This window comes from Myotis daubentonii, chromosome 6 (assembly GCF_963259705.1).
Source record: "Myotis daubentonii chromosome 6, mMyoDau2.1, whole genome shotgun sequence".
NCBI classification, from domain to species: Eukaryota; Metazoa; Chordata; class Mammalia; order Chiroptera; family Vespertilionidae; genus Myotis; species Myotis daubentonii.
Window position 1 is genome coordinate 82,601,337 of NC_081845.1, and position 25,225 is coordinate 82,626,561.

The window sequence follows — 25,225 nt, forward strand, 5'->3', positions numbered from 1 at the left end:
TCTTGTGAGTTTCAACCTCACTCAACTACATGCACCTGAACTTTACCACAAGGCACGTGGGGTTACGTGTTCGGACCATAGGTCCAAGCTTACAACCACAGCCGTTGGCTATAGTTGTGCTGGGGGGGCCCTGCCCTCCAGCTGGGACTTGCACGTGGCAATGAGAGGACCCTGTCCTTTCATTAGTCTGAGGCTTGAACCTGGCCCAAACACCGTAACCACGCCCCACATCGATGCAAGAAAGACAATGTCATTTCTTCAGCAATGTTGAGGAAAGCCTACGTTTTGGTCCATATCTGATCCATCATCAGACAGGAATCACATTCATAAAGAGCTTCCCAGAGTAGAGAAAGGGCACACATACATGAGACATGTTCACAAATATATGTGCAGGTGCAAGAGGTGTAGGGAGCTATGGATAAAGTCCTGTAGGAGGGAAAGACTCTGTATCTGGGGAGCAGGGAAGGCCTTGGAGAGGAGATTCTTTGACTAGGCCCTGAATGAAGGATAAACAGACAGAGATGGGAAACAAACTGTCCCAGGGCAAAAAAGCAAGGTAAGAAAAAGATAGGTAAGCAAAAGGTATGTTGGAGTTAGCAAGTAGTGATTTTTTAAAAAAAAATTTTTTTTTAATAGGGCAATTTTTAAGTTAGATGGGGATATATTTCAGTGTGAAGTGACTGCCTATTTATTTATCATTATTATTTTCTTAAAATATATTTTTATTGATTTTAGAGAGGAAGGGAGAGGGAGAGAGAGAGAGATAGAAACATCAATGATGAGAGAGAATCATTGATCAGCTGCCTCCTGTATACCTCCCGCCCCCCACTGGGGATAGAGCCCACAACCCAGGAATGTGCCCTGACTGGGAATCAAACCATGATTTCCTAGTTCATAGTTTGACACTCAACCACTGAGCCACGCTAGCCGGGCTATTATTATTATTTTAATCATCACCCAAGGACATGGTAGGAGAGGGGGGGGAAGAGGAGGAGGAGGAGGAGGAGGAGGAGGAGGAGGAGGAGGAGGAGAGAGAGAGAGAGAGAGAGAGAGAGAGAGAGAGAGAGAGAGAGAGAGAATGTGAGAGGGAAACATTGGTTAGTTGCCTCCCGTGCACTCTCTGACTGGAGATCAAAACCGCAACTCAGATATGTGCCCTGACCAAGAATTGAACCGGCAACCTTTTGGTGCACGGGAGGACATTCAACCAACTGACCTACTACGGCTGGGCTGACTGCCTTTTTAAATCACATATGAGTGGTCTCATGTTTTCTTACTTATAAGGTTGCCTGGATGATCAGTACTTTCCCCATAATGTTCCAAATCCACGACTGAAAATTCTGGTTGTATGCTTTCTATATCACTTTAGGTGAACATTCATTATAAAAATACATTGAAAGATTAATGTTGAAAAAATGGGCTCCAAGTTGTACTTCTGTAATTCTATGCTATAATAAAATCAAGTGAATAATTCTTATATCTCTATATTTTTCTGTTTCTCATAGAAGTTTGGGGCACTTTCAAAATTAATGAAAGATTTACAAAAGACCTTCTGAATTCATCTTCTGCTATCTACTCCAAATATACCACTGAAATCGAAATTCAAGTAAGTACCTTCTACTTATGGCCTAAGAAATTGTTGGCTAAACATAAGTTCAGATGTTTTCAATTCAACATGTTTATTTAATACCTATTCTTAATCATTCATTTTCAATAAATTATTACATAGTAGTTAATCACTCTGCCCACAGCTGACATACTTTGAACATTTTCTTTCTAGGAGAGCTTAGCAATTGAATACTTTTTACGTCTTTTGTGTTCAGTTTTGTTCTTTTACTTGGGTAATATTATGCCAAAGCTTCTTGGTTATTTTCTGTTTTTTCATCTGTCAAAAGAAATTTTTCATGATCTAAGCTCAATTGTCAGCATCTGGGATTTATTCCATAAAGAAGCCTTTCTTGTTAGAAGCTAGACAGAGTTACTGAGCAAAAATTCTGGACTTTATAACGAAGTAGCATAAAACTAGATCAGTGTGCCTCTGCTAGGATGAGGTACGGTGTGGGTTTCACTGAAGACATGCACAAATCCTTGGTTCAGTTTAAGCATCTATAAAAATGGCTCATTTGAGGGAAGGATAAAATAAATTTTGGCTGAATTTATAATATTATCTGGCATCCAATTCATCCTTGAGTCTAAGCAGTTGATTCTTCATTATTTATTAGCAATCTCAAAAATAAATTATGTGCATACATTCTCAATTTTCATTTTAAACGTATTTTTGTAACATGCAACTACCTCCTGCTGTATGTTTTTCCTTTGCTCAGTGTTTGTTAGTTTATTTAATGTCTGCATCCATGTTTTGCTCAAATGTTTTCCTTGAGTGAGGACAAAAATCAACATATCTACCTTTGTTTGTTTGTGTGTTTTTTTGTAAGCTTAAAGAAGCATACAAAAGAATTCAAGGTTTTGAGTCAGTTCGTGTCACTCAATTTCGGTAAGTACCACAACGCCCAAATCAAGGCCATCCCTAGATTTGTGCATCAGTCCCGAAGAATGCCCAGTGCTGTTTGCCAACTGTCTTTGACAGGATATAGGTCAGACCTGCTCTTTATAGTGTGATTCTTACCCAAACTGGATAAAAGTCTGAAGGGAAAAGTCTATATTCTTATGTAAGTGAGCTTAGGAACGTAAATATTAAATGGCATTTTCAAAGCTATGGAGCAGAGAATAGAATTGGAAACCCCAATTTAGAATTTAGGAGGAAGCAGGAGTTCTTGTTGTGTGTGTGTATGGGAAGAAAATGGGGTAGAGATGAGGGTTGTAGAGGGATGGATTTTCTTCTATAACCACAGCGGGGTATGGTGTATCATTGGGAACCAGTAGGGAGGCCTTGGGTAAAATCGTATGTTTTTGTGTAGATAACATGTATTCGCCATAGCTCAAAACCCCATAGTCATTGTCTACAGCAAATAAAGAGATATTTAGTAAATCATTCTTTTGTTTATATTTTAATTCCAAAGTTATTTGGTTAGTTAGCCATGTGTGCATTGATTACCTGCTATTTGTAGTCTACTTACTAGAGGAAGTGGCTTAGAGGTCAGAAAACTTGACTTCTTATATGACTTTTCACAGTTAACTTGAACAACAGCTAGCGGAAATTTTCATTTGCTATAAATATATTGCCCTGGGTACTATCCTTTAGTTACTCATAACTTTACAATGTCTTTATAATCCAATGCTAGGGAAAAACACTACTTTTTTTCTTAAATCTATGTTTATGTAATTAATCATTTCCCTGTTGGACTTTGCTGTCAAACTCATTAAATGAAGCTGAAACATGATCATAACAATTTTTATATTCAATATTCATATTTTTCTTTTCTGTTGTCCTGGTTTTCCATTTATATTTCTAACACATATTCCATCATATATATTTTATAAGCTGTCTCCAATAATTTGTAGACAAAATCACAGTTTAGATAGGCATAAGTCTATAAAATACAATGATGTATGTTTTTCTCTTTACTATATGAGTTAGTTTCTCAATGTCTCCATTTAATTATTTGCTGAACAGGATAGTTAATATTTGTGGAAACTGATTTAACCTAATTAAATCAAATGAAATAGTAGGCAGAAAAATACTTTGTAAAGAATTAAAAGGGCCATACCGATGCAAGGATATTATGCCCAATCACTACATAAAAAGGTATTTGGATTTATTTATACATTGTGAGTGGTAATTCAATGTATTTGAGCTTTGGCATGTCAGAGATTTTAATACATCAATTAATAAATTAACAACTACCTGACTCAAATTCTCCTTGGGACTCAGCTCCCTTATTTACAAAATGAGGATAATATAGTGTTTACCTCATGAAATTATTACAGAATTAACTTAATTAGTACATGTAATCTCACTTGTTTTCATAATTTTATTATTATTATTATTTTTAAAAATATATTTTATTGATTTTTTTACAGAGAGGAAGGGAGAGGGATAGAGAGTTAGAAACATCGATGAGAGAGAAACATCGATCAGCTGCTTTCTGCACACCTCCTGCTGGGGATGTGCCTGCAACCAAGGTACATGCCCTTAACTGGAATCGAACCTGGGACCTTTCAGTCCGCAGGCCGACGCTCTATCCACTGAGCCAAACCGGTTAGGGCTGTTTTCATAATTTTAAACACAATATGTAAGCTGATGGTTTCTAAAGGTCTTACTTGAGCTTTGGCCTCTCTCCTAAACATCTGACCTAAACATCCAATTGCCTATTACCATCTCCACTGATTTTCTAGTAGGCATGTCCAACAGACTTATGTTGAAAACAGGGGTCCTCCCACTCTGCTCCTCATAACCTTAAACCTACTTCTCCCATCTCAATTACAGCGATGCCATTTTCCCAGTTGGACAGACCCAAACCCTGGAGTCATCCTTTAACTTTTTATTGAGGTATAACTTACATCCAGTGATATGCTCTGACCTTAAATATACAGCTTAATAAACTCTGACAAATGGTGGCGTGGAGGAGGTTATGGGGGTGGGTGGGGGATAAATGGTAATAGAATAAAATAAAATGATTTGTCACTGTAAAAAAGAAAAGAAAAGAAACTGACAAATGCTTGTACAAGCCACCACCTATCAACACAAAACATTTCCATCACCCTCAAAGTTCCCTTGTGCCTCCTTCCAGCTAATCTCCATGCCCACCTCACCCCCCAACAGAAACAACCACTGATCTTATTTCAGCATAGGCTAGTTTTGCCTATTCTAGAACTACACATAAATGGAATCACTCAGTGTGTAATATGTGTGTGTCTGGCTTCTTTTGCTCAGCATAATGTCTTTGAGATTCATCCTTGTTTTTTTGAGTATCAGTGCTGCCTTTCTTTTTATTGCCCAGCAATCCTCCATTGTATGCATATACTATGCATATATGCATTGTATGCATATAATTGGTCCATTCCTTGCAATTGTGATTGACTTGTTTCTTTCTCCCGTACTTGAAATCTGCTCCATTAGCAATTCCTGTGGCTCAGTCTTCGAATACAACATGAATCTGACCATTTCTCCCACATGCTGTTACTCAACTAGTTCTTGCTATCATCTCCTCTTTCCTAATCAGCCTTTCTGCTTCCCTCCCTTCTGTCTATTTTCTACAGCAGCCAGAGTGATTATCTTAAACAACATATCGGATCATATCACTGACTTTTAATAAAGAATAAAAACTTCTAATAAAAAATAACATTCAAACTCGAAGGACCTCGGCGATCTGGTTCCTGGCTACTTCTCCAACATCATCTCCTACTCACCTCTCTCTCACACATTGAACATTAGCTATGTTAGTGTTTCTTCCTTCCTTTCTTTTTTTTATTTTGTCTTCTAACTTAAATTGACTTTATTCAGCTCTTAACTTACTCTCACCTGGGGTTCTTAAAACCCATATTGAAACCTTTTAGGCATTGAGAAGCACTCCCAATTGTTGAATTGAAACCTAGTCTTTAAATTCGTCACACTCATAGACAGGTTCCTGCCTCAGGCCCTTTGCATGTGCTGGCATGTCACACCAGCAGTCTTCTCATTATTCAGGCCTTAGCTGCAAAGACCCTCCACACCGAGAAAGCTTTCCTGACAGTCTTATTGAAATGGGCCCCATATCTATCTGCTATTCTTATCACTGTGCCTATCTCACATAACACTTAACAAAAAACAACATATATTACATAAATTAAATAAATGCTTATATAGAGAGGTTATTTGTCTTGCCTTCTTTGCCAGAATGTAAGCTCCATGAAAACCGGGACCAAATCTGTTTGATTTATTCCCATGGACCCAATGCTATGCCCTGAATGACTGAATAAATTAACCTCACTTTTCTTTCCACATAATCATTAAAGAGGTGGCAGCATCATTGCTGGGTATGAAGTTGTTGGCTCCAGCAGTCCATCTGAGCTGCTGTCAGCCATTGAACAGGTGGCTGAGAAGGCCAAGGAAGGCCTTCAGAAGCTGTTTCCACTGGAAGATGACTCCTTCAGAGTATTTGGAAAAGGTAACACTAAATTCCCACCCTCTGCCTAGGTGAGTCCTTTAATTAGTTGCTCATTCGTGTCTTTAGGAGGCAGATTGGAGAGGTTTCTGATACAGAATTATTTTAAGACTGACTTGCAGTAGAAACAGGCAACTGTTTATGATGAAACTCAACTTCAGCCTGACTAGTTCAGATCCTTGCTAATCGGAGATCTGATCTCCACTGTAGTAAATGTTGTGGAAGACTGATTTCACTGCAGGCTCTGATGGAATGATTCAGCAATAGTTTACTGGTAGTCATGTTGAAATATCTCTGGGGTTGGCAATATTCCTGAGTAATAATTCAAGGAGCCAAGGAAAGAATACATATATCTAGGTCTTTAACACTCACACAGACATACACACACACAGACACAGAGACACACACACACTACTTTCCTTCAGATATTTTTTCCCCAGTTACTTCTTTACACCCAATCTTAGACCTCTGCTATAAAAATGTGTTTCACTTTCAACAACACTCTTTCAATAAATATCTACTAAGTGTTTAAAGTGCCTAGGCATTTAGGACACAGCAACGGGGAAAACAAACCAAAAACACAGCTCTTTTTGGTTGTCCATTCAAGTTCTCCTTTTCCTTGGTCCCAATCATGGGAAGACTGTATTATTAAGGGTCAGCTGCAAGAATAACTAGTGTCTGGTCACAATGTGAGAAGCTTTTGCAGGGTACAAAGTAGGATATGTCACCCCCAAATGGCAACTGCCCTGCTTTGTTCCATAGCATTTTGAAGATTTTTCTGGTTTTCTAGCACTCCCTTAAAGAGTAAAAATATTTCCTGGGAGTGGTCATACCCTGTCTTATTTTCACCTAACACGTATTAGTTGATAGCCCACTAAAAGTAAGATCGTTGGCAAAGATCAGACACCTGGAGGGAGAAGGGCCAGAATCAGGGAGGGTAGGGCATGGCGAAGGAGAAAAAGGTGCTGATAGGTTGAAACTGGGCACCAAAGACAAGCTTCTCCTGAATATTTGTGGGTATTGTCTCTAAGAATATGGTTTCTAATGCACAGCTCTATGTTGCATAGAGAGTGCCAGGATATTCAGAGACATTTTCCCTCTCTGTTTCCATTCTCTTCCAGTTCAGTGTAATAGCATTGCCTTTGGATTTGGGTTTAAGAATGATGAGTATACTCTTCCTTGTAGCAGTGGCTACACCGGGAACATCACAGCCAAGTGCCAGCCCTCTGGGTGGCAGGTCATCAGGGAGACATGTGTGCTTTCTCAGCTGGAAGAACTGAAGAAGGTAAAACATTTCCACTTTGCAGACTTGCCCTGGTTTTGAGTTTCACACTGGGCACCTACCACTGAGCATGGCCAGGTGGAGGGTAAAATATATCAAATTGTCTCATTTGTCAATATGCAGAACATGAGGGTGACATCAGACCCTGGTAAACCCAAGGCATTTGGGCATGAGTAGCAGAGTCTAGGTGGCAGCTGAGAAGGTCAGAAAGTGTCAGAATTGATGGTTTTCATGTGGAGGGGTGCTGCAATAGAGTGAATAAATGCTGAAGGAGTCTGCAATAGATGGCAGAACAGCAACTAAACTGGAATCAGAAATCCAGAAAGCCTGGGAATCAAAGACCCAAGTGAAGGTGTGAGTCCAAAGTTATAGACTTAGTACAAGTGAGAATGTCAGAAACCAGGGCAGGGGTTGGGATCAGCCAAAGGTGAACCATATAGAGCAATAGAACTGCAATAGATTCTAAGGGTCATCTGGTTTATCAAACTCCTTTTATAGATTAAGAAATGAAAGACTAAGGGACTAACAGTTGGTCCCTCTGGTAGCAATAGTGTTGAATTAGAAACATGGTCCTTTGACTTCCAGTCCAGGACTGTGACCTTCACATGATGCTGTCTTTGGAAAGTACAAGTACTTAAGACAAGGCAGATATATAGAAGCAAATGGTGAGGAATTAGAAGTCAAGTCACAGGAAAGAGGGACTCCAAGACTAGTTCACAGACACTGTTCTGCAGATAGATCTCCATATTGAGCAGAACTTCTGTCCTGGCCCGAGATTCTGCTACTATAGTAGGGAAACTCAGAAAGGTATATCTTAAAGGACTGTGGAATGTTCACGTCTCCCTCCTTGGACCTCAGTTTCCTCATCTGTAAACTGGGAAGGGAGATTGGACCAGATGGCCTCTGGGGTCTATCCTTGCTCTTGCCTTCTTTGCCTCAGATATGGACATGGGCCATGGTGAGGATGAGGGCAGGCAGATCCCAGGTACTTTGGGCAGAGAACAGCACTGTCAGCCAAAAAGAGCTAAAAGGAAACCATATAGGATCTGAATTCCTTGATTGACTTGTTTTGACTGAAAGGGAATATCCCTTCTTGGCTGCCTTCCAGGCTAGCCCAGAGTAGTGGAAGCATCTGGAAGTTTTAAGGAAGAAGTAAAATTCCGAATGCAGTGGCAAAGTGTGGTCAAATCTCCCTGTATGTCCCTCTGTCTTCCCATCCAACAAGGATGTCTCAGTATAGTACAGTGATTCTACTAGAAGTTAGTGCTGCTTCCTAGCTGGGTACAGTTTGGAAAGTCACTGAATATCACTGAACATCAGTGTCTGTATAATTAGGATAATAATTCATCTGAAAATGCGTTTTAATAAATCTCTTCAAGTTTCTATGTTCTTAATGGTACCTAGCTCAAAGGGTGGTATAAGAATTAAATCAGTGAATCCCTGGTAATGCATTTAGCACAGAGTAACAACTCTGAAATACAGAAAGCACTGAGTGAAAGCCATCGTGTTATCATTGTTATATAATATCCTACATTATAATGCACCATACACATTAGTGATGTAGCCCAGAATTCTGATTTAAATTTGAAGAAACACAAGCATAAGTGTTCTGTTTTTTCTAGAACTTAACCATTTTTATTTCTAGAATTTCAGTGTGATTGCAAGCAATGCCACTGAGGCAGCCATGTCATCCTTGGTGCGAAATCTTTCAGTCCTCATTCAGCAAAACCCATCAACCACAGCTGGGAATCTGGCTTCAGTGGTGTCAATTCTGGGCAACATCTCATCTCTGTCACTGGCGAGCCATTTCAGGGTGTCCAATTCAACAATGGAGGTATGTTCTGCCTGTGCCTGAAGGGCCACTTAATTTATTATTATTATTTAAAATTTTGTTTTAATTATTCCATTACAGTTGATATTCAATGTTATATTATTCTCAGGTGTACAGCATAGTGGTTTGACATTTATATAACTTACAAAGTAACCCCCAACACCATACATAGTTATTATAATACTAGAGGCCCAGTGCACGTTGTACAAGAGTAGACCTTCCTTCCCCTGGCTGCTGACACCGGCTTCCCTCTAGCATCTGGACCCAGGCTGGCTTCCCTCCAGCCCTGACTTCATCAGGAAGGATGTCTGGAATGATGTCTGGAAGATGTCCAGTCTAATTAGCATATTACCCATTTATTATTATAGATTACTAACTATATTCCCTATAATGTACTTTACATTCCTGTGGCTATTTTGTAACTGCCAACTGCACTTTTAAATCCTTTCACCTTTTTCACCCAGCCCTATCCCCCTCTCATCTGGCAGTCATCAGTTTCTTCTCTGTATCTATGAGTTTGTTTCTATTTTGTTTGTTCATTTGTTTTGTTTTTCAGATTCCACATATAAGTGAAATCATATGGTATTTGTCTTTCTCTGTCTGACTTATTTCACTTAGCATAGTAACCTCTAGGCTAGTGATGGTGAACCTATGACACGCGAACTCATTTTTTTGGTTGATTTTTCTTTGTTAAATGGCATTTAAATATATAAAATAAATATCAAAAATATAAGTCTTTGTTTTACTATGGTTGCAAATATCAAAAAATTTCTATATGTGACACGGCACCAGAGTTAAGTTAGGGTTTTTCAAAATGCTGATACGACGAGCTCAAAAGGTTCGCCATCACTGCTCTAGGCCCTTCCATGTTGTTGCAGATGGTAAGATTTCATTCTTTTTATGGTCAATTAATATTCAATTTTATATATGTACCACATCTTCTGTGTCCAACCATCTATCAATGAACACTTAGGTTGCTCCCATATCTTTTTATTTATTAATTATTTATTTTTAAAAATCCTCACTCAAGTATATTTTTCCATTGAGTTTTAGAGAGAATGGAGAGGAAGGAAGAGGAGGAGAGAGAGGGAGAGGGAGAGAGAAACATCATTGTGAGAGAGATACATTGATTGATTGCCTCCTGCAGGTGCCTAGACCCAGGCCAGGGATAGAACCTGTGACCCTTCAGTCCATGTGCCAATACTCGAACCACTAAACAACACTGGACAGGCTGCTTCCATATCTTGACCATTGTAAATAATGCTGCAGTGATCATAGGGATGCATATATCTTTTAAATGAGTGTTTTGGATTTCTTCAGATATATATCCATAAGTGGGGTTGCTGGATCAAATGGTAGTTCTATTGTTAACTTTTTGAGGAAACTCCATACTGTTTTCCATAATGGTTGCACCCATTTGCAACCCCACCAGCAATGCACGAGGGTTTTGAAGGGCCCACTTTAAAACTACTTCATAAGGAGGAATGACAAAAGCCTGAGTTGGAGGGGTGCTGTTGAAAAGACTGAAGAGGCACATAACAGTCTTTGTGTGATTTTTACTGCTTCCTCCGCCATGTGCAAGGAACTCATGGGATTAACCGTGTGAGTTCAAAGTAGCAAGGAGCAACCTCTAGGCAGGTCGTCTGGGCAGCACTTGGCTTAGAGGAAGGGAAGAGCCTCTGCACCCGATGCGACTGTGTTGGCACAGGTGCCAACTCTCAATACCTGTGTGCAGTCTGCAGTTGTTCTCTCCTGTGGGCAGGAACTCTGGCTTCAGTCATTTCTACTTTAAGAACTTCCTCTTTTTTTGACTGGGAAATCCATGCTTTGATTTGGATTTTTAAAAATTAACTTAAGCCCTAGCCGGTTTTGCTCAGTGGATAGAGCGTCGGCCTGCAGACTGAAGAGTCCCAGGTTCGATTTGGTCACGGGCACATGCCTGGGTTGTGGGATCGATCCCCATTGTGGGGCATGCAGGAGGCAGCTGATAAATGATTCTCTTTCATCATTGATATTTCTATCTCTCTCTCTCTCTCTCCCTCCCTCTCTACAATCAATAAAAGTATATATATATAAAAAAATTAACTTAAAATTACAGAAATAAGACTTGATCACTAAATAAAAAATTCAAATAAGCAAAAGGAAAAAAAAATATCTGTAATCTGGTCACAGTGGAATAGACACAGCTTACATTTTAGGTATCCTGTCAGTGCCCATGGTCGGCAAATCGCGGCTCTCGAGCCACATGCAGCTCTTTGGCCCCTTCAGTGTGGCTCTTCCACAAAATACCATGTGGGGGCGCGCACTTACAGTGCGATTGAAACTTCGTGGCCCATGCGCAGAAGTTGGTATTTTGTGGAAGAGCCGGTATTTTGTGGAAGAGCCACACTCAAGGGGCCAAAGAGCCGCATGTGGCTCGAGAGCCGCGATTTGCTGAGCCACAGTTTGCGACCACTGGGACACCTAGAGGAATGGCAAGTGACATGTAGCAGGTACTCAATAAATATTTATTAAATAAATATCCTTGGATGTATGCAGTTTATGTTAGAGTACGTAGTATTTTTCAGAATTGGATTATATGATGTATAATGTTACATACTCACACAATTATACTTAACCTCATATAAGGTGACCATTGTGTCAAAATGACAATAAATATGAATAAATTAAACCCCCTGAATCAAAGGAAAGGCATTTAAAAGATTTTTTAAAGTTTGACCACGTGTTGTTTGCAAGAGACCAAGTAAAACCAAATGACATAAAAAGGATAAAAATTAATTAAAGAGAAAAATAGAGCAGGCAAACAAAGGCAGAGAGATCCTAGAGGCAGCAGAAGAAACGAGTTATGGGATCCTGAGCCAGAAGCCACAGAGGGCTCAGTTAGGGTAAATAGTGGCCCAGAGTGATAGACACTGGGAACTAGAGTCCTAAGAAAGACAGAGGATAACGAGGGACAAAGTGGCCATTTTTAAGCACTGGTTTGGAAAAGGTATCTCTCAAACTAAGTCTGACCGTTAAAATCAACAGCAATTCAATACTTCCTTGTGCTTGCCTCCAGTTTTTAAGGATTTTTACTTTATATTTCTCTCTTCTATTAAACAAAAATAATAAATACACATGAATTAAAACTTGAACATCTGTGACATGAATTTAGAATTTCTGATGTTAGCTAAACAAGCATAGCATGGGAAAGCAGTTAACAGTCATGTCACTCTCTGAGTTGAGGAGTAATGCAGTCATGTTTGCCACCTCAGGAGAAGGAAGTGCACACCACTGCAGCCCAATTGCAGGGTTCGTTCTCATCCATGCCATAACCTTGGCATGCCCACGAATGCTCTGGGGCAATCACCCTGCAACTGACATGATCCTGTTGACCCAAGTTTTTTTTAACCCAAACCTTCCACTTGCAGAACAAATGAGCCGAATTTCACTGATGAGTTTTAATGTGATCATCACCTGAGCCAATTCTCAGGGCCATTTTCCTCCCTTTAGTTCTAATGACTATCCACTGTTAGTCCCCTTGCCCGTTTATTCAAAATACAAACTGACTCGCTTCCTTGCATTTCAGGATGTCATCAGTATAGCTGACCACATCCTTAATTCAACATCAGTAACCAACTGGACAGTGTTACTGCAGGAAGAAAAGCATGCCAGCTCCCAGTTACTAGAGACACTGGAAAACATCAGCGTTCTGGTACCTCCAACAGCTCTGCCTCTGAATTTTTCTCGGGAATTCATTAACTGGAAAGGGATTCCTGTGTCCAAAAGCCAACATAAGACAGGTTACAACTATCAGACTGAAATGTTCCCTCTAAACACCTCCATTCCCATCAGAGGCCGTGTGTTAATTGGGTCAGACCAATTCCAGGGGACCCTTCCAGGAACTATTGTCAGCATGGCCTCATTGACCTTGGGGGACATTCTACCCATTACCCAAATTGGAAATGCTCAGGTCAATGGGCCCGTGATATCCACGGTTATCCAAAACTATTCCATAAATGAAGTCTTCCTGGTTTTCTCCAAGATAGAATCAAACCTGAGTCAGCCTCATTGTGTGTTCTGGGATTTTAGTCATTTGCAATGGAATGAGGCAGGCTGCCACCTAGTGAATGAAACTCCAGACACAGTGATGTGCCGGTGTACTCACCTGACCTCGTTCTCCATGCTGATGTCACCCTTTGTCCCCCCTGCCATCATTCCGGTTGTGAAATGGATCACCTTTGTGGGGCTGGGCATCTCCATTGGAAGTCTCATCTTATGTCTGATCATCGAGGCTCTGTATTGGAAGCAGGTCAAGAAAAACCAAACCTCGCACACACGTCATATTTGCATGGTCAACATATCCCTCTGCCTCCTGATTGCTGATGTTTGGTTTATTGTTGCTGCCACGGTGGATGCCACAGTCAACCCTTCTGGGGTCTGCGTAGCTGCTGTGTTCTTTACACACTTTTTCTACCTCTCCTTGTTCTTTTGGATGCTCCTGCTCGGCTTCCTGCTGGCTTATCGGATCGTCCTCGTGTTCCATCACCTGGCCATGCCTTTGATGATGGCTGTCGGGTTCTGCCTGGGCTATGGGTGTCCTCTCATTATATCTGTCATCACCATTGCGGTCACACAACCTAGCAATGACTACAAAAGGAAAGATGTGTGTTGGCTGAACTGGTCCGGTGGAAGCAAACCCCTGTTGGCCCTCGCTGTTCCCGTGCTGACGATTGTGGCTGTGAACCTGGTGGTGGTGCTCTTAGTTCTCACGAAGCTCTGGAGGCCTGCAGTTGGAGAGAAGCTGAGTCAGGACAACAAAGCCGCTATCGTCCGCATGGGGAAGAGCATCCTCATTCTGACCCCTCTGCTGGGGCTCACCTGGGGCTCTGGCATAGGAGTAATGGTGGACAGCCAGAATCCGGCGTGGCACGTTATTTTTGCATTGCTCAATGCATTCCAGGTGAGACTAACCTACCATGCCATCAGGAAACTGGAATAGTTGTAGAGAACTGAGGTTGGCAAGACACCTCTTGAAGCTATCTTATCTCCCTGCCTCCAGCAGAACTGTAACCAAAGCTGCCTGGCAACAGTGAATAATAAAAAAAAGTTCCTTTTCCCCAACAGTTACTCTTATACTGAAGCAGAATATTAAGCTTCTTCAGTAATCCATTCCAGCGCTTTAAATCTGCTAGGCTTCGCGAGCGAATGTTAATCTCTCTTGCTGCTGACTCAGTCCTCTTTCCCCAGGGCGACCTGTGTGAAAGCACACAGGGAGAGGGAGATAAATCAAGAGCCCCGTTGACTCTGAACGGTGCAAAGGTAGTCCCCCGAGTGAGATAGAGCAGAAGCTGGCAAACTGCAGCTAGTGCTGTTTTTGTAAATAAAGTTTTATTGGAACAGAGCCACACCTCTTTGTTTACATATGATCTGTGGCTGCTTTCTTTATGCCAGCAGGCTTCAGCAGTTGTAACAGAGACCGTGTGACCTTTAAAACCTGAATATTTACTATCTGGTTCTTTACAGAAAAACTTTGCCTACCCCTGCTGCAAAGAATGGATTTTCCATGCCCCAGTCAGAGAGTGTTTGGGGAGTAGGTGGACAGAGTAATTCCTAGGTTTTGATGAATCTGGAAGAGAGCCTTCAATCCTGGTTCAGTGATGGTTTGCTGGGTCACCTCTGCACAATAACTCAGGGATCTGGGGGTCGAACCTTAGTGTTGCACGGTCTGCACTGAGTGTGCTCTGACTGGGAGGAGGATCTCAAGGTCCAAGAAAGTCTCTGCCAAGGGTACCCCACCCCAAGGACTTGATGGAAAGGGGGCTGATAGAGGTGAACTCCCTCCACCTGGCCTTAGGGTTGGACCACAGTGCCTCTGCCATCAGAGAGGCTTAGCAAATGTTCACTTACTGCCTGTCTTAAAGAAAGGCTAAGATATAGAAGCAAACAGAATTTATTTGTTTTAGGTTGAGGAAAATGAAGGGGAAAATGAAGCTCTGCATGCATTTAAAACATTATTCCCTCAATTTATTTATTTATACATTTGACAAAAAAAATTTTGAGTACTTTGTGGCATGCTAGGCATTGTGGAGGTCACAGGGTATCCTTGCCTTCAAGGAGCCCTCAGTCTAGCGGGCAGACAACTCTAATGTTGGGCGATAGAATAGAAGATAGTATTACACATGCTTTCTTTTCCGGAAAAAATAAAATGTGATTTATTATTTTTTTTAGGGTTTTTTCATCTTATGCTTTGGAATGCTCTTGGATAGTAAGGTATGTGTATTCATTTCTCTCTTTATCCCCTAACTGAGGCAGCTAACCTTTCCTCTTTAGTTCTGGCCCTTATTCATATAACAGAGCCAGATTATGGGTACTTTTGTAATAAAATTCTGTAATTTTACAAAAGGCAGGCTCAGTCAGGCGACCAAGGAACTAAACACTCACTGCTGATTATAAGCTATATAGAACTAATCACAATCTGTAATGTGACATTATAGAAAGAAGCAGAAAAGTGTTTTTACTCTAAATTTTTGTAAATTACTAGTACATTATGGTTTGGCAATCGTGAAAGAACAAAAGTACTTTCCTTATGGGGAAATTCCCTTTTGTTCCTTTAATTTTTCCATTTACTTAGAATATACTGAAAGACAAAGCTACTTCTATATATCCAGAGTTTTAAATAGTAAATAGCTTCTAAAATTAAATAACCTAAAAAGGATGACCAATGTAAGTAAAATATAATAGAAAAAAACTTAATAATCTCGTTTTATTATTTTTCCCAAGCATTGAGCAATTCTTTTGAGAGCGGTAAAGGTAATAAGCTAATAGATGTAGGCTTTTAAAAAAAATAAGAACTAAAGAATATTTTATAATTAACACATGCACAAAACTGCTAATTACAGAAAAGCAATTTGCTGTTCTTGATTGGCCTAAATAATTCTCTCATTTGTACAAAGCACATGGTTAGCAAACTCTTCAACTTCAAAGGTAAACTTCAGTTTAGCAATTATTTTTAATTACAAATGTCTAGAATTTGAATTATTATGGCTTTTGCTTCTGTTGTTCTTTGTTTAACTCTAGATTTGTTTACAGATAAATAAAATAAATAAAGGAAGTAAAAGAAGATAAATCATTTCATCAGATACCCATGCTTATAGTCTGTTAGCTTCCAGGAAATACTACTCTAAACTACAGTTTCAATCTGCAGTTTTGTTCTTGCTTTGCCTATGTATGTTTGTATATGTGCGTCTTAGTACTTCTCTGTTGCCCTTACAGCTGCGACAACTGCTGTTCAACACGTTGTCTCCTTTAAGCTCTTTGAAGCAACCATCAAAGGTAATTATCTCATACTGCCATGCATTCAAGGCATGAAGGTCCACTTTTCCATTTTCCTTTTTCTACAGCCTCACAGAAAGGCCACTTTTGTGTAAACCCCTTGAATTTCTGTCACCATTATATTCTGGTTATCTGTCACAGTGCCCAGCACATGGTCAATACTCATTATAGAGTTGAGTGAGAGAGGAAATGAATGAATGAATGAATGAGAAGACATGGAAAGTTTCAGGACATTCAAGGATCCAGGTCTGTGGGTGCAATTGTGAACAAATACCTTTGAACAATCTCATTTGCTTTAGTCTGACTTTTCTCCCAACTGCAAGAGTCGGTAAGGCCCTTTTCTCTGCCTGTTTGGCTTTCCTATAAACCATTTTCCTTCTCTAGGAAACTAAAGGTTGAAGTCTTGACTAACTTCTAATATATAAAACTATATATTAGAATTTCCTCTCTTAAGCTGGTATAACTGACTTTGTCCCATGCAGTTCTGGCTTTTACGTCTACAAGCTGACATTTGTATGGAAACAGAGGACTCCTGTCTCATGCTTCGCCACAAAGGTGTCACTCACATGAGGAGAGTGTACTTACAAACAAAAGTACTTGCACGCATGTTTTGTATTTTTTTTTTTAAATATATTTTATTGATTTTTCACAGAGAGGAAGGGAGAGAGATAGAGAGAGTTAGAAACATCGATGAGAGAGAAACATCGATCAGCTGCCTCTTGCACATCCCCCACCGGGGATGTGCCCGCAACCCAGGTACATGCCCTTGACCGGAATCGAACCCGGAACCTCTCAGTCCGCAGGCTGACGCTCTATCCACTGAGCCAAACCGGTTTCGGCTGTTTTGTATTTTTGAAGTTAATTTTGACGTTCATCTTTCAGCAAAATACTGAGGGCTTTCAGAAAAGTATCTAAAGAGATTTCTGTGTTTGATAAAAGTCTACTGACTTAAGTGCAAGAAAACCTATGTGGATGTTTAGAGATTTTTACAAGGGACAAAATAACCTTTGAAATAACAAACAGTGAATTAGCTTCTGACACTAAACATTTTTTTCTAAGTGTGCATTTCATAGTAGATGGAGAGCATTGCTATAAATTAGGGATCAGGGGCCCACGGGCCAGCAGACCTCCCTGTATTTCTTCCCCCCCCACACTTTCATTTCCTTTTATTATTATTTTTAAATTTAAAATAACTGGTTACTAACATTATATAGGTTTCAAGTGTACAATTCTATAATACATCATCTTTGTATTGCATTGTGTGTCCACCACCCAAGGAGATCAAATACATGGTGACAGAAGAAGACTAGACTTGGGGTGGTGTGCCTTGTATTTCTGTAACTGGTGGTACAATCTTAGGAAAGTCACTTAGTACCTTTTGGTTTCTACTTTCTCAACTGTTAAAACTAAGTGTTTGACTAGTTCCTCAAAGCAGAAGGGCTAACGTTCTGTGATTTTGAGTTTACGTCTTGAAGAACTGAAATCCCCTGAGCCACACATGTGAAACTAATAAATAAGTCACTGCTCTTACGAAAAGGAGGGAGCTACAGCATATGCGACTGCATTGAAGGACAACCTTACCTTGACAAAGTGAGGCAGGACACTCTTCACCCTGCATCAGTGACAAAGGCATTATTCACAAAGAGATTTGTATACTAAGAGGAGGCAGAATAAAACAAAGCTTTACTGGAGACCATTTTTTACTAGAAGTATTGTTTTCCCATGATAGGTTTTTCTAGTGACAAATATGTGAACCAAGAAATGTAAGCCTGGGCATAAAAAAGGATACTATATCTTTAGAGCTGTTTTTGTAGTTTGTTGTTAGAAGTTCCAAGAATATACAGGAACAAAAATTCACTTAGAAATAAGTTTTAAGCATTTCAAATTGATTAAAGCAGAATAAAGAATAAAGAAGCGAGTATTCAAATTTCTTAAAAGGATAATACTGTGCTATGTAGATAGAAAAAAGGATTGTTAATGACATCAAGAAGTTAGGAAATGTTCACAGTCACTGAAAGGATACTATTAATGCCCAAATGACTCATTTTTCTTTTGTGCAGCAAAACTCATCAGAATTATCTGCCAAACCCAAATTTGCAAAGTCTTTCAACCCAGTGCAACACAAAGGTAAGTCACAATAAACCAAAGGATATAAAAGGTAGGAAGAGACTCTGAATACATCAAATAAGGAAAACTCAATGGCAACTTTTAAAATATATATATATATATTTTTATTGATTTTAGAGAGGAAGGAAGAGAGAGATAGAAACATTAATAATGAGAATCATTGATTGGCTGCCTCCTCCACACCCCCCACTGGGGATCCAGCCCACAACCCAGGCATGCGCTCTGATCAGGAATTGAACCATGACCCTCTGGTTCATGGGTTGATGCTCACCTACTGAGCCACGCTAACTGGGCTCAATGGCAACTTTTTAAAAATTCACTTGAGAAGTGTGAGAGTATCAGCCAGCTGTGTGTCCAGAGTTTGTCTGAATGGTGCTCAGGGTTGACACAATAATACAGTATTGGGGATTTGACCCTCCTGGAGATCAGCGACTGTCATGTTTAATTTCATCACAAAATACTAGTATCTTCTCAATTAGACACTGTATAAATCTGTGACATTGGTCACTGAGGCCATGGGGTGCAGAAGTGTGGTTAAACTAACATCATTTGTGTCCTTACCAGAGAGTCTCTCCTTCTGTGCCAGCTGCTGGGCAGTGGGCATGGGCCAGGTGCTTATGCCCTAGTGTTGGACATATCCTCCTCCCTAGAGTGTTCCTGGAAAAGGAGGAACCACTATCTGCTCTGGGGAAGAGAGCACTGTCCCCTCTGCCTATGACATGCCTTGTTTCTGTGCTCAGATACTGGCTGTTGTGGATGACATTGAGCTCCCAGAAGACTGGGATTTAAGCATTGCAGGTAGTTGCAGCATTGCTGGAGGAGAAGGGAGCGTGTAGCATCGAGGCTGAGGGCGGGACAGCACGTTACAAGTTAAGCTGAAGCCATACTTAAGAGTCTCATTTCATGTTAAAATTACATTGGTACCTTATTAAGGTAGGGAAACAGGCAACTCAGTGAGATTCCAATCAACATTATTTGAATTCAGTCACCAGGTGAAGTTCAAGTGTCTGCATTTGAGGAGATACTTCTCTCCCAAAATGTTTAATGTGCTCATTCAGGAGCCTTGGGTCCCAATATTACTGCCAACAACCAGCCTGAGGGCTTTTGACAAACTTCTTTACTTTTTGGATTTTGTTCCTCATTAGTAAAGGAAAAACAAAACAAAACAAAACAAATTGAAGAGATGGCTAAGGCTCCTCCCAGAAATGACATTCTGTGATCTCAAATCTGCCTTTTCTCATTTCCCAGCAATATCTGAAAAGCATGGTGCTTCTCTTATCAAACGAGAGATGTCTGACAAACCCCAGTTTCTGTGGCATTAACGAAATGCTGTTCCTGTTGGCCAGCTATATTCTAGAACTTTCCCTACTATCTTCCTAAAACTGTCCAGAGTTGTAAGAAATTGCATCGGCTTCTTTTCATTTTGGTCTCATGCTTCATTCCAACTTAGTAGCCACAGTTCTAACCATCTTTTCCCTCTTTTAGGCACTTATGCATTTTCTCAGACTGGAGAGTCCTCAAATGACATCATGCCAACTCAGTTTTTATCAACTGAATAAGGCTGGAAACCATAAAATCAAGAAAAAAAGTTTTGGAGCAACTTGACATTTCTGACAAAATGTCAGGGAAGAAATTAGCTCAATATTAGATGGAATTTTCTGATTGAAAAGTCTGGGACTAAAAGTAGGAGGTTTTAGCTTTGTCACTACCCTCTTTATCTTCAACAAAATGGAAAGATTGATTTTCATGTGGTTTGAGTCAAAGGGATTGCTACATAAATGTAGAAGAGTAGGTTTTGTCGGAAATTATGTCAGTTGTACCAGTTCCTCACTGCCACAAGCTGCCTGTCTTTTTTCATAAAATAGCACTTTTCTTTTTTTTTTTTTTTATCATTAGTTAAGGTATTACAAATGTGTCCTCATCCCCCCCATTAACCCCCAACCCCCCCCCCCCCCCCCAACACACACACACAAACTCATGCTCCCACCCCCCCGTTGTCCATGTCCATTGGTTTGGCTTATATACATGTATACAAGTCCTTCTGTTGATCTCTTCCCCTTACCCCCGCCCTCCCCTACTTTCCTTCTGGGGATTGATAGCCTGATTGCTGTTTCTCAGTCTTTGGGTCTGTCCCTTTTCATCAGTCTATGTTGTTCTCTATAATCCACAAATGAGTGAGATCATGTGGTATTTATCTTTCTCTGACTGGCTTATTTCACTTAGCATAATGCTCTCCAGTTCCATCCATGCTGTTGCAAAAGGCAAGAGTTCCTTTTTTTTTTTTTTACCGCAGCATAGTATTCCATTGTGTGTATGTACCACAGTTTTCTAATCCACTCATCTGCTGATGGGCACTTAGGCTGTTTCCAAATCTTAGCTATGGTGAATTGTGCTGCTATGAACATAGGGGTGCATATATCCTTTCTGATTGGCGTTTCTGGTTTCTTGGGATATATTCCTAGTAGTGGGATCACTGGGTCAAATGGGAGTTCCATTTTTAGTCTTCTGAGGTAGCTCCATACTGTTCTCCACAGTGGCTGCACCAGTCTGCATTCCCACCAGCAGTGCAGAAGGGTTCCTTTTTCTCCACATCCTCTCCAACACTTGTTGTTTGTAAAATAGCACTTTTCATATGGCACTTCCAATCCTTTGAATCAGAGTGAGAAAATGTCATGAAATTGCCTTAGATACATTGACGGGCCATGTTCACATTCTTATCAAAAAGTCATTGGTATAAATTTCCCTTCCACATTTTCCAGTTGGATCTTATGCTTACTTTTGCATTTTAGGTTCAGTTATTCAACTTTGAACGTTAATCAGAAATAAAATGAGAACTTCCATTTCATACTTAATGCAGTATTTTTCAATTTGCAAGGCACTTTCATCTGGTTCCCAATCCAGTGATGTGAGGTGTGCAGGCAGACCTAGTACAGAGGTGAGGGCATGGAAGCTTGGCCAGGTGACATGGCTGGCCAATGACTATAAAGCCAATGACAGGTCATTGGGGACTTTTAGGACTTTTGCTTCCTAGTTCTTTTCTATGGTCCCATAAGAGCTTTGAAAATTACCTGCGATCCTAGAAAGCTTTATGAGGTTATACATGTGGTTCATTACTTCCAGAATTTTCTCTATGTAAGCAGCAAAATGTGGGAGAGTTTGGTTGTTCGCTTCAGGGAGATACCTTAAAACAGCCTGGATTTCTTTCATATACATTGGAGGTACTTTCTGGAAGTTATTTACACATATGGCCAGTGCCACTTGTATGTGAAATACAGAACAGCAGGTGAATAGACACTGTGTGAAGTGACATTTTCTTCCATATTTCCATCCCTATTGGCTCACCTGAGTCCCAGCCCCAGAAGAACCAAGAACCTTTGATTCCTCCCTGTTTCTAGAGTTTCCTAGAGATTTGCATTGTAGTTTTTAAGGCAAGAGTTGATTTCTTTTAACAATAATTGTGATGATGATGGTGGTGGTGGTGGTGTGATGGTGATGACAATGATGGTAAGAAGTCAAAGAAGAACCAACATTTATAGAGTACTCACCATGTGCCAGGCACTATTCTGAATGCTTTGCATAGATTAACTCACTGTGTTAAAAGCAGGCTGGAGTAAGAGACTCTTCTTGCAGGCGTACGGACATAAGTGGCCATGTTGAAGAATCCCATGTGATAGGGAAGTAACAGTGACCATGAGGGTCTCAGGTAGCCTCTAACCAAAGGTCAGCAAAAATCCAAGGTTCTTAATCTCACAATTGCAATAAAATTAATTCTATCAACAACCCGAATGAGCTGTAAGTGAGTTCTTCCCCAGTTGAGCTTCCAGAAAAGAGATGGCGCTTAGAGCCGTGGGACTAGGTATCACACAGCGGATACAGGGAGAGAAGTAAGAGGGTCCAAGCACTGGGCCAGGCACCCCATCATCATGAGGGAGGGAGAGGAGGAGGACCCAGTACAGGGGAATGAGAAGGAGCAGCCTGTGAAGTAGGTAGGAAGCCAGGGGAACCTGCTGTCCCAGAAGCTAAGAAGAGCATTTTGAGAAGGATTTCAATTGGGTTAAATACTGCCGAGTCAGGGAAGATAAAGCACCTGACTTGCCTATCTCAATTTGAAACGTGAAGATCTCTGATATCTGAGTATAATAGGCACTTAGAGGAAGAAATCCCACTGTTGGGATGTTTTACAAAAGAATGGAATCATGTTTAGACTTTGCCTGGCCTTTTATCAGATAAGCTCTTCCAGATCTGTAACTTGTTATTTTAGAAAGATTAATTTCAAGTTTTTCTCATGCTTCCAGCACAAATAAAGGGGCCGACAAATAGTCATTCGATGGCACCTAGAAAGTTTTTCAGACTGATGCAGATTTCTCTAAAAGCCCCAAACCTATTGCCTTCTGAACGATTCTTAATGGGAAAGACTGCCTTTTGTTAAGATGGCAGAAGGGCTGTACTGTACTTACCTTTATCAAACTTTAGGGGGCGAACTCGGACCGAGAAATAAATCCTGGACAACTTGCTGGGAGAGTAGACACACCTGCGGTCCACTCTGGAATTTGGGGGTTTGAAACATTTTAATCCATCTTCTCTAATTAGGAACAATTTACAGTGTTCCTGCTGTGATTTGTCTAGTAAAATAAATTAGGGAGTTAGAGCATAATAGCTCTGTTTCAGAACAGCAAACAATACCTCTGTTTCCTGGGTTTATGCCCAAGGATACTGGTAAACAGTGAAGGCTGATTCTAAGCAAAGCAGGAATTAGCCATGGCTGGTGTGGAATTTTCACCTGCTAGGAAACCAGTTAATTCAAGTACGTGGTGCAAAACAGATTGGGAGCACTCTGGGGATTTTTTATTTTTTTATTTTTATTCATCTCTTCCTTTGGGAGAAAATAGTTTGGCAAATTGTATAGTTTTGTCAGACACGAGCCACACTTCAATGACTGAGTTACCCAAACTCTAGAGATTCCATTTTGTACCCAGCGTCTCTAGGAGGGAGAGAGCAAGACAACCAACCAACATAGACCAGTGACTGCATTTAGAGCAGGGATTCAGTAGGTCCTCCAAAGGCGGTCAGGAAGGACCAGAGCTGATTGCAATTTGCTGCTCAGCCCTCGTCTTCCAAAGAAGAGTCCCATAGGTCCCTGCTACCACAAATTCTCCGGGAATTCGTCTGCATTTCACCTGGCTTGATCCTAACCCAGTGTGTCCAAATGGCTTCCTGTGGGGCTAGAGTGGAGAGTTCTCTCCAGGGTGGAGTCCTTGGGAGGCCCGGCCTCCACCTTGCCTCCATCATTCCTCAGATGCTTTCCCGTTTCCCATCAGTAAAACCTGCATTTGTTAGATAAGCTCCGAGATCCTTCCAGTCCTGACTTTCTCCGGTTCTGTGTCTCTTCATAGGTAACACCCTGGGAGAAGAGAAATTTATCACCAAAGAGTACCAGCCCAAGTAGGTTTGGCAAGACCTTATCTTGCTGGGTAGGAATCACAGATAAAGCATTGCCAACAGCGACATTTATGCCAACCAGATGGGAGGCAACACCCCTTTGGAATTCTGACCTGATGCTTGAAACCAGAGCCAAGGAGCGCCCCAGTGTGATGTGTTGCCAAGGGACACACTGCTTTTGTGGATAAGGTTTCCTGGTTGTTAGATCTCAGCCGTGTCCCCCAACAGGGCACAGGCAAGGCAGCCGTGGATTCCATGACAACACGAGTCGGGCACTGCCAAGGACAACGCTCTGTGCTGCAAGCTTCGCCTGGCGCTGGCGATAATGTGGTTTTGTTTCCCTGAAGTCAGCTGGGTGGGGAAGCCAGCCCCACCTGTCCTCTATTTCACCTGATCATGGAGAATATTATACAGCCCTCTCCTTTCTGTGAATTAAGCAATAAATAAATAAGTTGCATTTATGGAATCACTCCTGGAATTTATGTTGACAATTTTTTTATACAGTAAACTTTGCACCACACGAAGTGCTCATGTCCTGCTTTTTCTTAAATTAATGACTCTCTAATGCAGCCGTGGGCAAACTATGGCCCGCGGGCCGGATCCGGCCCATTTGAAATGAATAAAACTAAAAAAAAAAAAAGACCGTACCCTTTTATGTAATGATGTTTACTTTGAATTTATATTAGTTCACACAAATACTCCATCCATGCTTTTGTTCCGGCCCTCCGGTCCAGTTTAAGAATCCATTGTGGCCCTCCAGTCAAAAAGTTTGCCCACCCTGCCCCAACCCCCACCCCTCAGCAGTATCAGCCTGACATGGAAATTGTTAGAAATTCCAATTCTTGGGCCTACCCCAGACCTCCTAAATCAGAAACACAGGAATGAGGTTCAGGGTCACCTGTTTTTTTTTGTTTTGTTTGTTTGTTTGTTTGTTTGTTTTTGTTTTTTTATTCCTCACCTGAGGATATGTTTTTATTGATTTTAGATAGAGGAAGGGACTGAGAGAGAGAAACATAGATGTGAGAAAGAAACAAAACCTATATGCCATGAGTGGGGATGGAACCCTCAACCGAGGTGTGTGCCTTGACCGGGAATCGAACAAACCCTCCAGATGACTCTAATGCAGCAATGTTCAACTGGTGTGCCACAAGAATTTTTGAAATATGCAATACCTAACCTTTTAGTCTA

At 40.8% G+C, this 25,225-nt stretch overlaps 1 protein-coding gene across 1 annotated transcript in view; it reads left to right on the plus strand.

The window, feature by feature from the left end:
* The window catches only part of ADGRF1 (adhesion G protein-coupled receptor F1), a 44,147-nt gene extending 19,646 nt beyond the window's left edge, over nt 1–24,501 (plus strand). The window contains exons 6-16 of the mRNA XM_059699662.1: nt 1,506–1,606; nt 2,436–2,494; nt 4,388–4,450; nt 5,896–6,047; nt 7,166–7,329; nt 8,972–9,160; nt 12,726–14,099; nt 15,368–15,409; nt 16,412–16,471; nt 18,532–18,598; nt 23,992–24,501. Coding sequence (XP_059555645.1) covers nt 1,506–1,606; nt 2,436–2,494; nt 4,388–4,450; nt 5,896–6,047; nt 7,166–7,329; nt 8,972–9,160; nt 12,726–14,099; nt 15,368–15,409; nt 16,412–16,471; nt 18,532–18,598; nt 23,992–24,044 — 2,324 coding nt within the window. The 3' untranslated portion in view covers nt 24,045–24,501. The remainder of the gene's footprint in view (nt 1–1,505; nt 1,607–2,435; nt 2,495–4,387; nt 4,451–5,895; nt 6,048–7,165; nt 7,330–8,971; nt 9,161–12,725; nt 14,100–15,367; nt 15,410–16,411; nt 16,472–18,531; nt 18,599–23,991) is intronic.
* Nucleotides 24,502–25,225: the final 724 nt, after the last annotated feature.